This window comes from Dipteris shenzhenensis, chromosome 15, assembly GCF_047967505.1.
Source record: "Dipteris shenzhenensis isolate YYH24624 ecotype China chromosome 15, Dip_SZ_1.0, whole genome shotgun sequence".
NCBI lineage: Eukaryota > Viridiplantae > Streptophyta > Polypodiopsida > Gleicheniales > Dipteridaceae > Dipteris > Dipteris shenzhenensis.
In genome coordinates, this window is record NC_141610.1 from 47,355,132 (window position 1) to 47,367,970 (window position 12,839).

At 45.1% G+C, this 12,839-nt stretch overlaps 2 protein-coding genes across 2 annotated transcripts in view; both read right to left on the reverse strand.

The window, feature by feature from the left end:
• The window catches only part of LOC147893906 (K(+) efflux antiporter 2, chloroplastic-like), a 148,476-nt gene extending 136,520 nt beyond the window's left edge, over positions 1-11,956 (reverse strand). The window contains exons 1-2 of the mRNA XM_087385467.1: positions 9,745-11,956; positions 8,847-9,015 (exon numbers count right to left, since the gene is read on the reverse strand). Of these exons, the coding sequence (XP_087241593.1) occupies positions 8,847-9,015; positions 9,745-11,756 (2,181 nt within the window). The 5' untranslated portion in view covers positions 11,757-11,956. The remainder of the gene's footprint in view (positions 1-8,846; positions 9,016-9,744) is intronic.
• LOC147893907 (uncharacterized) lies at positions 4,860-7,452 on the reverse strand. The gene is made up of 3 exons (XM_087385639.1): positions 6,005-7,452; positions 5,398-5,835; positions 4,860-5,247 (listed from the first exon to the last, which is right to left on the reverse strand). Exons 1-3 carry the CDS (start codon positions 7,450-7,452, stop codon positions 4,860-4,862), a joined length of 2,274 nt encoding a protein of 757 aa, XP_087241765.1.
• Positions 11,957-12,839: the final 883 nt, after the last annotated feature.

The window sequence follows — 12,839 nt, forward strand, 5'->3', positions numbered from 1 at the left end:
CGAAGATCAACCAGCTTCTTCAACCAATAAACCTTACTGGCTGAGCTCTTTTGGGCATACAACTCTTCTAGCCTCTGCCATAGGCCATAAGAGGTCTTTTCAGCCTGAACATTGAACACAAGAGTATCAGAAATAGTGAGCATGATAGCTGCCCTTGCGGACAAATCAAGCTCTTCCCAGTCATCATTTGTCATGTCAGATGGCTTGACACCCTTCACCCTTATGGGCTTAGAAATCTTCTTTAACAGAAGTACATTCAAACACTGTTCTGCCCATAATGCATAATTGTGTGCCCCTTCCAACTTCTTTATGTTAAGAATTGATGATTCACTTCCCCCTGATGCCATATCAGATAAGGAAAGTGCCTGATTCCCTGGAAGTAAAAGAAACTGAATAAAATTCTGATTTCTCAGAAAAAACCTGCTCTATCAAGAGCCAAAAGCACTCACAATAGTGCTGTTTTTACTGTCAAAAGAATCTGCAGCAAAACAGTAAATTTCCTCCAGTTACTGTACCGTGCTCAAACAGGCATAAAATTCTGATTTCTCAAAAAAAAAATTTCAGAATGCTGCAGTTGCTCCACAAGTGCTTTAACAGTGCATCATCAGCTGACAAAGCACAAAACACTGCTGTACTGATCACTTCTCCCACCTCAGATGAGGTATTGCACTAATTCAATATGCATAAACCAATTGGCATACACTGTTTTGTTCACCAAAAAAAAATCAGACACTTCAGCCTGTCACAAACCTGTAACAGAAAATGGGAGATGATCCTGAATGAAGAGCAGAGTGCTCTTTCTCCTTCTCTTTCTTCCCCAAAAAAAAAGATGTACCTGCTGTACTTTTGTACCTGTGTACCTGTGCAGGATACAAATGTACCTACTGTGCTTTTGAAGAAAATCGGAATTTTCTTCTTCTTCCTCGAATGCCACCTAGGCCTACGTGCCTAGATGCCTAACGCTGCTTCCTGCAGACAAAAGGGAGCACCTCCCTGTCGCAGTTACCAAGAGACAGTACGGCGACGTCTGTACTGTACGGACGCCTGTACGGAGTCCGTACGGACGACCGTACGGCCGTACACCTGCACGCACCTGCGCACCGCCTGGACGAAGCCCGAAGGCTGTAGCAGCTAGCAGCTGCTGGCGCGGCTCGGCGCCGCCCTGCTGCAACTTGCCCTGCGTTCCTGCCCGCGCCCTACGGTCCTGACCGTGCTATCCCGCTGGCCCGCGATGCGCCGCCTTGCTGCTGCTGCCGCTGCTTTGCTCGCTGCTGAGGGTGCTGAGGGCACCCTCAGCACCCTCCCGAGGGGCTAGGGAGCAGAGAAGGAGGATAGGAGAGGCTCTGATACCAGTTGAAGGGTTAGGAAGGGGGAAGAAGAGCAAGAGGGATAGAGTGTGAGAAAGAGAGAGACTCAAATGTGCGGGTGTGAAGTGATGAGCCACACCACAAACTCATTAGTTTTATTAGGATTAGGTTTTACCCTATGACTGTCTTAAGACAGTCATAGGTGTCCTATCTTTAATAAAGGGGTGGCAATGTGCCTTTACCCCAACAGAGCAGTCTTGATGCAAGAAGGCAGAGTTATTGCTTTTGACAGCCATAAACATTCTGATATCCAAACCCGATATCCGGTCTATGATAAGGAGTTTCTTGCTGTTGTACATGCTTATCGCTCTTGGAAACATTATCTCATGGGTGCCGACTCTGTGGTCAAAACAGACCATCACTCTTTAAAGTACATCTTTACTCAGCTAGTCATGAACGCTCGACAAGCACGCTAGGTTGAGTTTCTGGCCAACTTTCACATGACCATTGAGTACATACCAGGACTACGCAATGTAGTTGCAGATGCTCTCAGCAGGTTACCTCTAGCATCAGCCATGGTAATCTCTACCTTATCTGTGGATGTACCGAATTCATTCAAAGGAAAGTATTTCAATGATCAAGACTTCGGCACAGCAGTACAGGTTCTTTCAAAAGATCAACCTTCGACTTCCGAACAGAAGATTTTCTCATCCTATTCTTATACAGACGACCTTCTGTACTATCAAGATCGCGTCTGTGTACCACATGACAAGGATGTTCGACATCTTTTGTTAAAAGAGCATCATGTAGTTCCTTATGCTGCCCATCCAGGCATCAATAAGACTTATCAGTTACTTAGTGCAACATAGTACTGGCCTCAGATGAAAAGCGACGTCATCAAAATGGTTACATCTTGCTTATCTTGTCAACAAATGAAAGCAAGCCGACGACTTCCAACAAGACTTCTTCAGCCTCTTCCAGTTCCAACTGAAAGGTGGGAAAGTATTTCCATGGATTTCATTACAACACTACCACGATCCTCCCGAGGTAACACTCAGATTATGGTAATTGTTGATCGATTGTTCAAAATGGCACACTTTGTTGCTTGCAAAAGCAGTGCACAGGCTCCGGACATAGCCAAACTCTTCATACAACACATCTTCCGACACCATGGATTACCCAAGAATATCATATCCGACAGAGATCCTAAGTTTACCAGTCACTTTTGGATTTCACTGTTCGAATCTTTGGGTACAACTCTACTGTTCAGTTCAGCCTACCACCCAAAATCAGATGGCCAGACTGAAAGAGTCAACCAAGTTCTGGAAGAAATGCTTCGACATTATGTTCAGTTACGCCTAGCAGCTTGGGAAGAGTATCTACCACTCCTTGAGTTTGCTTATAATAACTCTTTCCATAGTGCCATCAGCATGACTCCATTCCAAGCAGCTTATGGACACACTCCGATTGTACCAACGAATTTGTACTTCAACATCGGGTGGCCCTAGCTGATCAACTGGTTCAAGAAATACAAGACATTCTACTGCAAGTCAGGGATCATATGCGAAAAGCGCAAGAGCGGTATCAACGGTCTGCCAACAAACATAGACGTCACCTAGAATTTGACACTGGTGACATGGTGCTATTATTTGTAGCCCCACATCGCTATAAGACGGTTAAGTCTGTGTTTCCTAAGTTGCGACCAAGATACTATGGACCTTTCTGGATCGTCAAGAAAAATTCACTTTTAAGTTACAAATTGGAATTACCACCATCATGGGGTAAAATCCATCCAACATTTCATATTTCTTGACTAAAGACGTACATTCCAGGCGATGAAGCAGTTCCTCCTGCAGGTGATTATGTCCCAGAAATCGAAGACGATTATGTTCTACTTATTCCTGAGTGTATTCTGGACCATCGACAGCGAGAGACTCGACATCGACTTATCATAGAATTCCTTGTTCTTTGGCGAGATCTGGACGACTCCGATGCTACTTGGCAGTCTGATGAAGACTTACAGCAGTACCCTGACATTTTACAGCAGTATTTTCAGAATCTACCATGATATTTTCTACATCAGTTCATCATCTCCACCAGGGTCTTCTTTTGAGTGGGAAGGGATGTCACGATCTGTGACGTATTCCTTTCTCTATTTCTATACTTATGGATGGTTTGATGAATGGACACTTGTGGAAGGGTATGCCCTTTCGACGGGACACTTCCTAAGAGGCACAACTCTTGCCCTTTCGACGGGACACTTCCTAATGAGGCATAACCCTTCACAAGAGACATTCTAATGAAGAGACATTCCTATTGTAATGTACCCTCTCATCAAGGGTCACACCCTTCACAAGGGATACACACCTCTTCATGCACACACCCTTTGGAGTACACACCTTTTCATGTGTGACTCTTCACTCTCTATATAAGAGAGGCCCAATTGTATGGATGACACACAACATCCACCCTACAGACATTCAAGCAATACAATTATTCCTTGTTCTCTGCTATCTCAGTCTCTTTTCTGTTCCTTAGCACATTTCTAAATATAGTAAATCTAGGATTTCTTACAGGCTACATGTAATTCTAGTCACCCATGACCTTGCTGTGGTCACGGCTTACTCCTTGGTGCATTCTTTGGCCGATCGTGGTTTATGATAAAATTACCTTCACTGTCATCTCATCTTCTCGCATATCAGAGTTTTATTTCTCAGTTCTATGTTAGTATCAAGCAGTTATTTCATGCAGTCTTCCTCGCGGTTGCATTGTAGTAACTTATTTGTCATTGCATGAATGATATAAAAATCGTTCACACCCCCCATGTAAGCCCTCAAATGAGAGTGCAAACCTTAAGGGTAGTGCTTAACAGCATAGTTCAATGAAACGTTTCAGAACGTTGAAACGTGAAACGTTTTGAAACGTTTCAAAACGTTTCAAAATAATAGGTGAAGTTTCAAAAAACCAAATTGTATTTTTTCAATTTTGGGTCCAAAAAATATAAATTTTATGCATGCATACATTTGGTATGCCAAAACTGTGCAAAACTAGCTAAAAACATAGAAAAAGAGTCAAGACTCGACAGAAAGCCTATAATGGCCAATGGTAGAATAGATTATAGACTCCAGATTAGAAAGCTCAATCAAGCCTTCAACTTTATCAACAAGCCTATAATGGCCAATGCTAGAAATTAGAATAGAGTGTAGATTACAAAGCTCAATTAAGCCTTTAAATTTTAGAAATTAGATTTCAGTTGAGTAGATACTAGAATCTAGATAGATTACAAAAAATCAGATTTCAGATTACAATTTACAAGTTCAAGGCTTAAACTTTATCATATTTCAGTTTTCACAAGTTCAGGAATCACAACCATGGAGTCTGGACATAAATCAAGTTCTCAGTTTCACTCTTGTAAATAGTCTGCTAGTCTATAGAACCTAGATTACATAACTCAAGAGTCAAGAGTGAAGGCATCAACTTTAAATTTCAAACAAAACTAAAGTTCAAACTCTACTGAAATCTGAAAGAAAGTAGCAAGTTAATCAGCAAGAATCAAGATCTGTAGGTGCTTGGGCTGCGGGCATCTTCTCCCTGGCCCTCAGCCCCCTCCTCCTCCTCCTCCCCATCATCACTATCAGAATCTGCAGAAGTGGATGAATCCTCTTCTGATGATGAGGAGGTCTCCTGTTCTTCTGGAGCGGCTGCTATTAAAGTTGGTTCTGTTCTCCCTGCTCGTCTGCCTGCCTGAGATCGTGTGGCACGTGCCAACGATGCCCGCTCCTCAGCAATGAATGCATATGCATCATCATCCTCATGCATAGGATGAAGCATTTCATCCTCAGGGACTTGCACACGTATCTTATCAGGATCCACCTCCTGTGGACCTTCAATGGTCTTCATTCTTCGAATAAGTCGTAGATTGGCATGGACATATACAAGCCTACCATACACCAAATGAATTAACAGTAAATACATGTAGGTTGTAGCATAACTATAATTCAAATGCTAATAATGAGCTGTGTGCTGAGTGCATATAAAAGAAAATAGATATGCCGAGGCCGGAGTGCTCACACACAAAATTATGAATTACCTGTCAAGTTGTCCAGTGCCTAGTCTATTCCTTTTTTTAGTGTGTATAAGTGAGAACACACTCCAATTCTTTTCACAGGCGCTAGATGAGCAATCTTGTGAAAGGACTCGGAGGGCAATGCGCTTCAACTCCGACGTGCCCCGACCATACTTCTCCCAACAGGTAACAGGCCTCAACTGACCATCACGGAGACATGCACGAGCTGATCCAAACTCCCCAAAGGAGTTCCTAAATGAGAGGAGTTGGTCCTCCAAAGCATCTTGCAATATTGCATCTTGATATGCACGTTCAAGGAAACCTGTCCACCCTGCAGTCAACTCAGCATCATCCGATTGGTCCTCCCTCCTCCATAGAGGATGCAAAATGTGTGCTACTGCATGAATAGGCCTATGGAACCATGTCCATCTTTTTTCCCACAAGGCCATAATCTCTTGCTCTCTGTAGGGTGCAAATGAAATATATTTAGGTTGCTGCAAACCTAGAATCTAGATTCTAGATTCTAAATACAAATGTAACATCATACATGCAATTCCTTAAAGCTGCAAATAAGAAAATTAATTGCGGCCAACAGTGAATTGAAAAGTCAAGATTCCTGATTTGCATTTACCTTGTTGCATCAAGCCATGTGCACCCTTTCAATGCCTCTCCAACCTTCTCCATGAACTCATACACGAGTCCAATTGTGCATCCTTCTCTATCAACAAGTCGAAGGGTACTGAAAAGGGGCTGCACAATCCCCACAATCTCCTCAGCTGCATGCCAAAAATCACCATCAAACACAATGTCCTCAAAGGCACGTGCCTTTGGTTTGCTGGACTTATCCCAGCTCAACCATTCCTCACTGACTACCATGCGCCTTAAGTTAGGCTTCACCTTTACCAAGCGTGACAAGACTATAAAGAGATAGGCAAAGCGGGTCTTTGAGGGCTTCAGAATCTCATGGGAGCTATGTTGCCGAAAAATTGCAAGGGCTCTATGCTTCCTTGTCAAGAAAGTCACCATGCTCCGTGCCTTGTCAACCACCGAGGAAATCCAAGGAAGCTTCCCTATGTCCTCTATAAGAAGATCCAAACTGTGTGCAGCACAGGGAGTCCAAAAGATATGCGGATAGTCACTCTCAAGTAGCGCACGCATGCGCTCACAGTTACTTGCATTATCTGTAACCACCTGTACTACATTCTGAGGCCCCACATCCTCTACTGCCTTCTTAATGTGGCTATAAATGTACTCACCTGTATGAGATTCATTTGATGCATCTATGGATCTCAAAAACATAGTACCCACGCAAGATGATACAAGAATGTTAATGAGCGGGCGCCTCCTGGTATCTGACCACCCATCACACAAAATGGAGCACCCGTATCTAGCCCATGATGCCTTAATAGGCTGCAGCTCCTTCTCAACTTGCAAGACCTCTGCTTTCAGCTCCCGAGTGCGTAAAGTCTCTGAAGATGGAGCCCTAAATGAAGGGCCAGCGTCGGCCACTGCCTGAACGAACTCCTGAAAAGCTGGAGTACGAGCAAGTTTAAAGGAAAGGTCACACTCATAAAAGAGCTTGCGAGTTGCCCGACGAGCAGATGCAAGCAAAGTTGTGACCCAACTGGCTCGTAAAGTCCCTGGCCTGGGTGGTAACCTGGTTGAATTTGGAAACCTTGGAGGCTTCACAACTCGCACTGATGCCCGTCTAGTGGAAGCACTACCAATAGAAAAAGAAGCCCCTTGTGTAGGTGGTGAAAGTGGTCCAGATGTCACAGATAGAACGGGACTCCTGGGAGGAGATCCAGGACGTACTAGTGTTGATGAGGCCTCAACTCGTGCCCTCTTTGACGGGCCACTTGGTGTGCCTCCCAAGGAAAGAATTACATCATCTGGAACTTCTCCTACACATGGATTGACACCCTTTCCAGTGATACCAAGAAGATGTGCCCTTACACGAGGTGCACTACCACAAAATGAGCCACCACAATGCTTACACTTCCATTGTTTCGAACCCGAAGCACCATACTGTTGCTCCACATGCACTTGCTCCCAAACAATGTCCTTTGCTCGCCCCATCTCTAAGCTATACTATCCTAAGTCCTTGGAAGTTGGAACTGGTTACAGGTTACTCTGTAGCCCTCTGACACTTCGAGTCTTTGACCTGTGAGACAACCAATAATCCCTTTGATTATTTGTTGCTTCAAGCTTGCAAGACAAATTACAAAAAATTTTGTATTGTGAATCGTGAATGTAGTAGTTAGTAATACGTATTACGTATAGTATATACTAATGAACATGACCAGCCAACTGCTTCCAATGCTCATTGCTCACAGCAGCTAGCTAATAGCTAGCTAGCTGGCAATTAGCAGCATCATGCATGCAGCAATCTACTTGCCACGCTCCAACGCAACGAACAAAAGGGGCTACAGCCTACTATCGTCATGCATGTACAGCTAACGAACCTGCGTCCACAATGCACTTGGGCGCTCCTGTTCGTCATTCAAAGGCGTTGGAGTAGATATCGATTGCTGCTCGTGGACCGTGGTACTTGCTTGCTAGCTTGCAGTGTGCACGTATTGCGTAGGGGCCAGGGCGCTTGAGCCTTGCAAGTTAGCGGCGCAGGGGCCAGGGCGCTTGAGCCTTGCGTAGGGGCCAAGGTGCTTGGAGATAGCAGCTAGCTAGCCGCTAGCGGCGCAGCCTGCAGGTGTCGTCAAAAAGCCCCTAGACCCTGCATGGCTAGTTGTTGACAGTTGTGCGCAAGGGATGGCCTAGTCGAGGGCTGAGGCTCGTGGGCTTGGATTTGCAGGTAATCGAACGACGAAGAGCAAGGCTGTCACTTGCACATGCACGCCGCGTCGCCGCCGTACGGGAGATTTTCGCCTTGCAAACTTTTATCTAAGCTTAGGATTACAGTACCCTAGCCACGTTTCATTGAACATGAAACGTTTCGAAACGTGCTGCACGTTTCGAAGCAGCACGTTTCGAAACGTTTCAAATTCAATGAAACGCGTTTCATTGTGACTATGCTTAACAGTGACTGAGGGATTTGGGATATCATTCATGCAATGAATGATATAAAAAGCTCACTCCCTCCATGTAAACCCTCAAATGAGAGTGCAAACCTTAAGGGTAGTGCTTGAGCTTTCTTGCTATTTAATGTCATGTATGGAATGACAGAGATCAGTATAAAAGTTTGTGGAGTCAATAAATGGTCAGTTACAACTTACTGACCACATTATTACTCATAATCATGGTGAGTGAACCCTGAAGTGGCACAAGCAAAAAGACATACACTAGTTCAATTTCAAAGTAAAGTTTGCACCCTTATCACTAGTTTTAAATTTCTAGTTGTGCATAATATGAACTATTACATCAGAATCTGCCCAGGAAAAAATGTAGTAACAAAGGTGAAATGTGAATTGTGTTTGATAAGCCAAGTGGCAAGATGCGGGAAAATTACAGAAAACTACCTCCTGATGTGGAATCTTTTCAAGAACCCTCTGCACCCTATTTGGGAGATTCCGCAATTCCCTTATGAGTGGCTTGGCACTTGTTGTGACCTCCTCAATACTAGTAACAAATTCTGTGCGTTGACCCAGCTGTGCTTGTCTTTCAATCATGTTCTTGAAACCTAAACTCCTGAAAGATAAAACTCATATGATCACTAGCTGATGATGCAGTTGTAATTCACATACAAAAGACCAAGGACATTACAGTCTCGCAACAAAAAAAAAGACCAACTCCCTCTTTTAGAATGAAACAAGATCCTGTAAATAGGAAGAAGAGCTTTCTATGCAGTTGCTGGGGAAGAGGATGTGATGGAAAGCATTTAGCCCCACTTCTTCACATCAGAGTTTTGACATTTACTTACAAATTCAGTAAGCCTGCCTCGAAGCCACAAATGAGATACAAGTAATGAACACATTACCTTAAGAATTTCTAAGAAAATGGTATGTGTTAATCTTTTTCAATACTTTATGTTCGGCATACATATAGATCAAAACTCATCTTGTAAAATGCGAAACAAATAATGCTAAGATATAGTCACATAAACTTCATTACACACAGCTACTGCAGCCACCCCACTGAGATTGTCCCCTCCCAGCATGGATGCAGACCACTGTAGAACATTATGCTTTCACACAATTGACACTGCTTAGTAACAGCAGATTTGAGAGAGTAGAAGCAGCAATGTTTTTGAATATCTAGGCTGTTTAATGTCTGATTGACTGAAATTCCAAACGCTCACAAGCTTTGCACTCATTGTACTGAGACAGCTGGTTATTTGTAGTTGAAAAACTAGTCGGAAACCAAGTAATACTCTAGAGGGAGAATCCATAAATTTGAACTTTGATTCAGCAAGCTTACCCTCCACACAGCAGCAACAGGCCCACCGCCACCTTCAGGAAATGCTGTTTCACACCACTAACTAGTCCTTGAAACACAGTTGTAGGAGTAAATTCTGCTCCATCGTCCTCGAATGAGAAATACGAAGCAGAAAAGAAACGTGAAGATCTCTTTGTTGATGACTTGGGAATGCCAGCAGGAGGAGCATCTTTCACAGGCTCTAATTTCTTCTGCTGGTGTGCAACCTTAGGCTTCTCAAGCTCTGTCTCTTGCAAAATATCTACCTCTACTCTTAAAGTTTCAGAGGGCAGTTCCTTTCCTTTCTTGTCAAAGCCATCACTGGCTTCTCCAGCTCCACAAGAAGGAGAGATGACTGGTTTCTGTTCCAACTCTAGTCCTTGCTCAAATTCAGACACAGCCTTGTCACGACTATCCAAACTTCCCACCATCTCCAAACCAGAGTCCCTGGTAGCCATCTGAGAAGCAGACGTCTTTCCTGGATCTTGCTCTACCTCCTCTTCCCCATACGTAGCGGTTTCAAGTGATTCTGTCACTACAAGGGTTGCGGGGGCTTGAGCAGCCTCAACTGCAAGTCTTTCTGCTTTCTGAAGGGCTATCTCTGCATCACTTACCCTCTGTGCGGCCTCAAGTTCTAAAGCAACAGCCTGCTCTGCTATAGACATTATATTAGCAACATCGTCATCTGCTGCTGCTGCAACTGCTCTAGCCTGTCTTGCAGCTTCTGCCAGTTGAAGAGCCTCATTCTGGAGCTCTAACTTCACACTTTGGATGCGAAGAAGGTCAGCCTCACATTGTGAAAGGGCAAGCCCACGACCCCTCAGCTCTGCCTCAGCTGCATTCAAATCCTGTTCTTCTTTCAGCAAAAAAGAAATATTCTCTGGGGGTTTGTTCTCAACATCCGCAGCTTTAACCAATGCACCTTCACCTGCGCTATCCTTACATTTATCTGCACTGAGAGGCCCCAACTCCTCCCTTTTAAGAAGCTCTGACTCCGTATCTTTACCCTTCGATCTTTCTCGTGCCTCCATCAATGCCTCTTCAGCTTGTTTCACTTGCCCCTCTGCTTCTCCCAATAGACCTCTCGCCTTCATCAGAAGTTCTTCCGCTCCAGACTCTTCATGCGTAATCTTTTCCACCATGGCTACAGCGTTGTCAGCCTTCATTTGAGCATCTGTAACATCATCCCGCAAAGCAATAGCTCTTTCTGCAATCACCTGAGCCTCCTCTTCAACCTTGGCACTCTTGATTCTAGCCATTTCCAAATCTTCCAATGCAGTTTCAAGTAGCACCCTCAAATGCTCCGGGGATGAAGTGACCTGCTTTTCAGTCATATTTTCGCAGTCCTTTTCACTTCTTTTTGACCATGCAGAGCTGGCTCTGTCAGCCCCTTTGCTAATATCAGCCGATGGACCATCTGCAACGCCAGCAGTTGACCCGCCGTGGCCGTTATTTCCACCCAGATTCTCCATTACGAACTCAAAAGTCTCCTTCTCGAGGCCATCGTCAGCTTGACAGGCAACTACTGTAAGAGTACCACGCTTCATTGTACGTCCGTAAAGAGAGACTGGTTTGATAGAATCTCCAAATCTTACACTAGAGAATAAACTTGGCTGGTTTTCAGAATAGGGCATGTCAGAGGAGAAGAACTGTAAATGCTGGCCATGCCAAGTTTGGGAATGCGTTCTGCCCAAAATTTGCCTCCGGAGAAACCTTCGGCCAACCCGAGACAATAAAGGAGTTCTTTTGTGGCGAGAAGCCGCTTTGTTTCCATTCTTCAAGAAGAATCCTGGTGTATGAAAACCCTGAGTTGGTTTAAAAACAAGAGGCAGCGCCGGTTGGCCGAGTGCAATGGCAACCGATGGAGTTGAAGAGGAGGAGCATCCGCGTGGGGAAGAGGAGATACTGACGACAGCAGCTGGTCGGGAGCAAAAGTCGAAAGGAGGAGGCCACTCTTTCTGGAGGGGGGGGAAGGAGAGGGAGGCGGGAGGGAGGAGGGGATTGAAACCCGCCATGGGGGTGGGGAGGCTAAGGGGAGAGATGAGAAAGGAGGCTAAGGCTGGCCATGGCGATGGAAAGAGGAGGAGGAGGAGGGGAGGAGGATATGGCGATGGGAGAAGCAAGAATCATGAGGAGGAGGATATGGCGATGGAGGAAGAAGAAGAAGATGAAGATGAAGATGAAGGTGGTGGTTGTTGCTGGCCTATGATATGCAATGAAGCATATGCTGTGGTTTTGTATGTAATTGACTTTGAAGAAGAAGAGGAAAGAGCAATACGAAACTAACATTGGAGTATCTGAGTCACAGCAGCGACCAGAATCCTTCGAAAGTGATGCGCTTCTCCCACCAACCTCATACATAATATTGATAACACATCCCTCTCTCTCCCCCCCTCTCGCGTCCCTCCTAGACTAGTCGACTATCTCACCGTCGGCTCGCCTAGACCAGTCATCCACCATCCCATCAGTCTTCTTCCGTAATCCTTGCCTCCGCCGCCGGCTACTTACAACACCCCAGTCGGCCAAGATGCAATAACAGCCATCAGATCAAGCCACATTCAGAAAGGGAATGTGACCGGCCCATTTGTGCCCCCCCTCGGCCCTCCAACTGGGAGAATGAGCCTCCCCAACTGCTCGACCAATGGCCCACGGCTCGTGAGCTGTTGACCGGACATTTTCCTTCCGGGAAAGACCTCCCCCGGCCCATTCCCCTATACTTTAAAGCACTTCCCCACGCTGTGATAACTACAAAAATCTTAGCCGTCCTCTACCCATCCAACGTTTGGAAAACTCGCAGCCCCGTGAATGTTTACCTATCTTTCCAACATATCATGTAATGACACGCAATGCAAGTTTTGCAAGCTGCCACGCCCAATCCCATCGCAGTCAAATTGTTTAGGCCAATGAGCATGTTTGGGCATTGCAAGGCTAGGTTGGAATCCTAAGATTTCAAAATGCTTGGCTAAAGCTGCAATGCTAGCCCAGCATGCTCGACCAACCCCAGCCCTGCATAGGGATGTGAGATTTGCCTACTAGTGCGGCTATTCTAGCCCCACTAGCATACACAAGGAAGCTCTCTTACAAGAATTGTAACACCC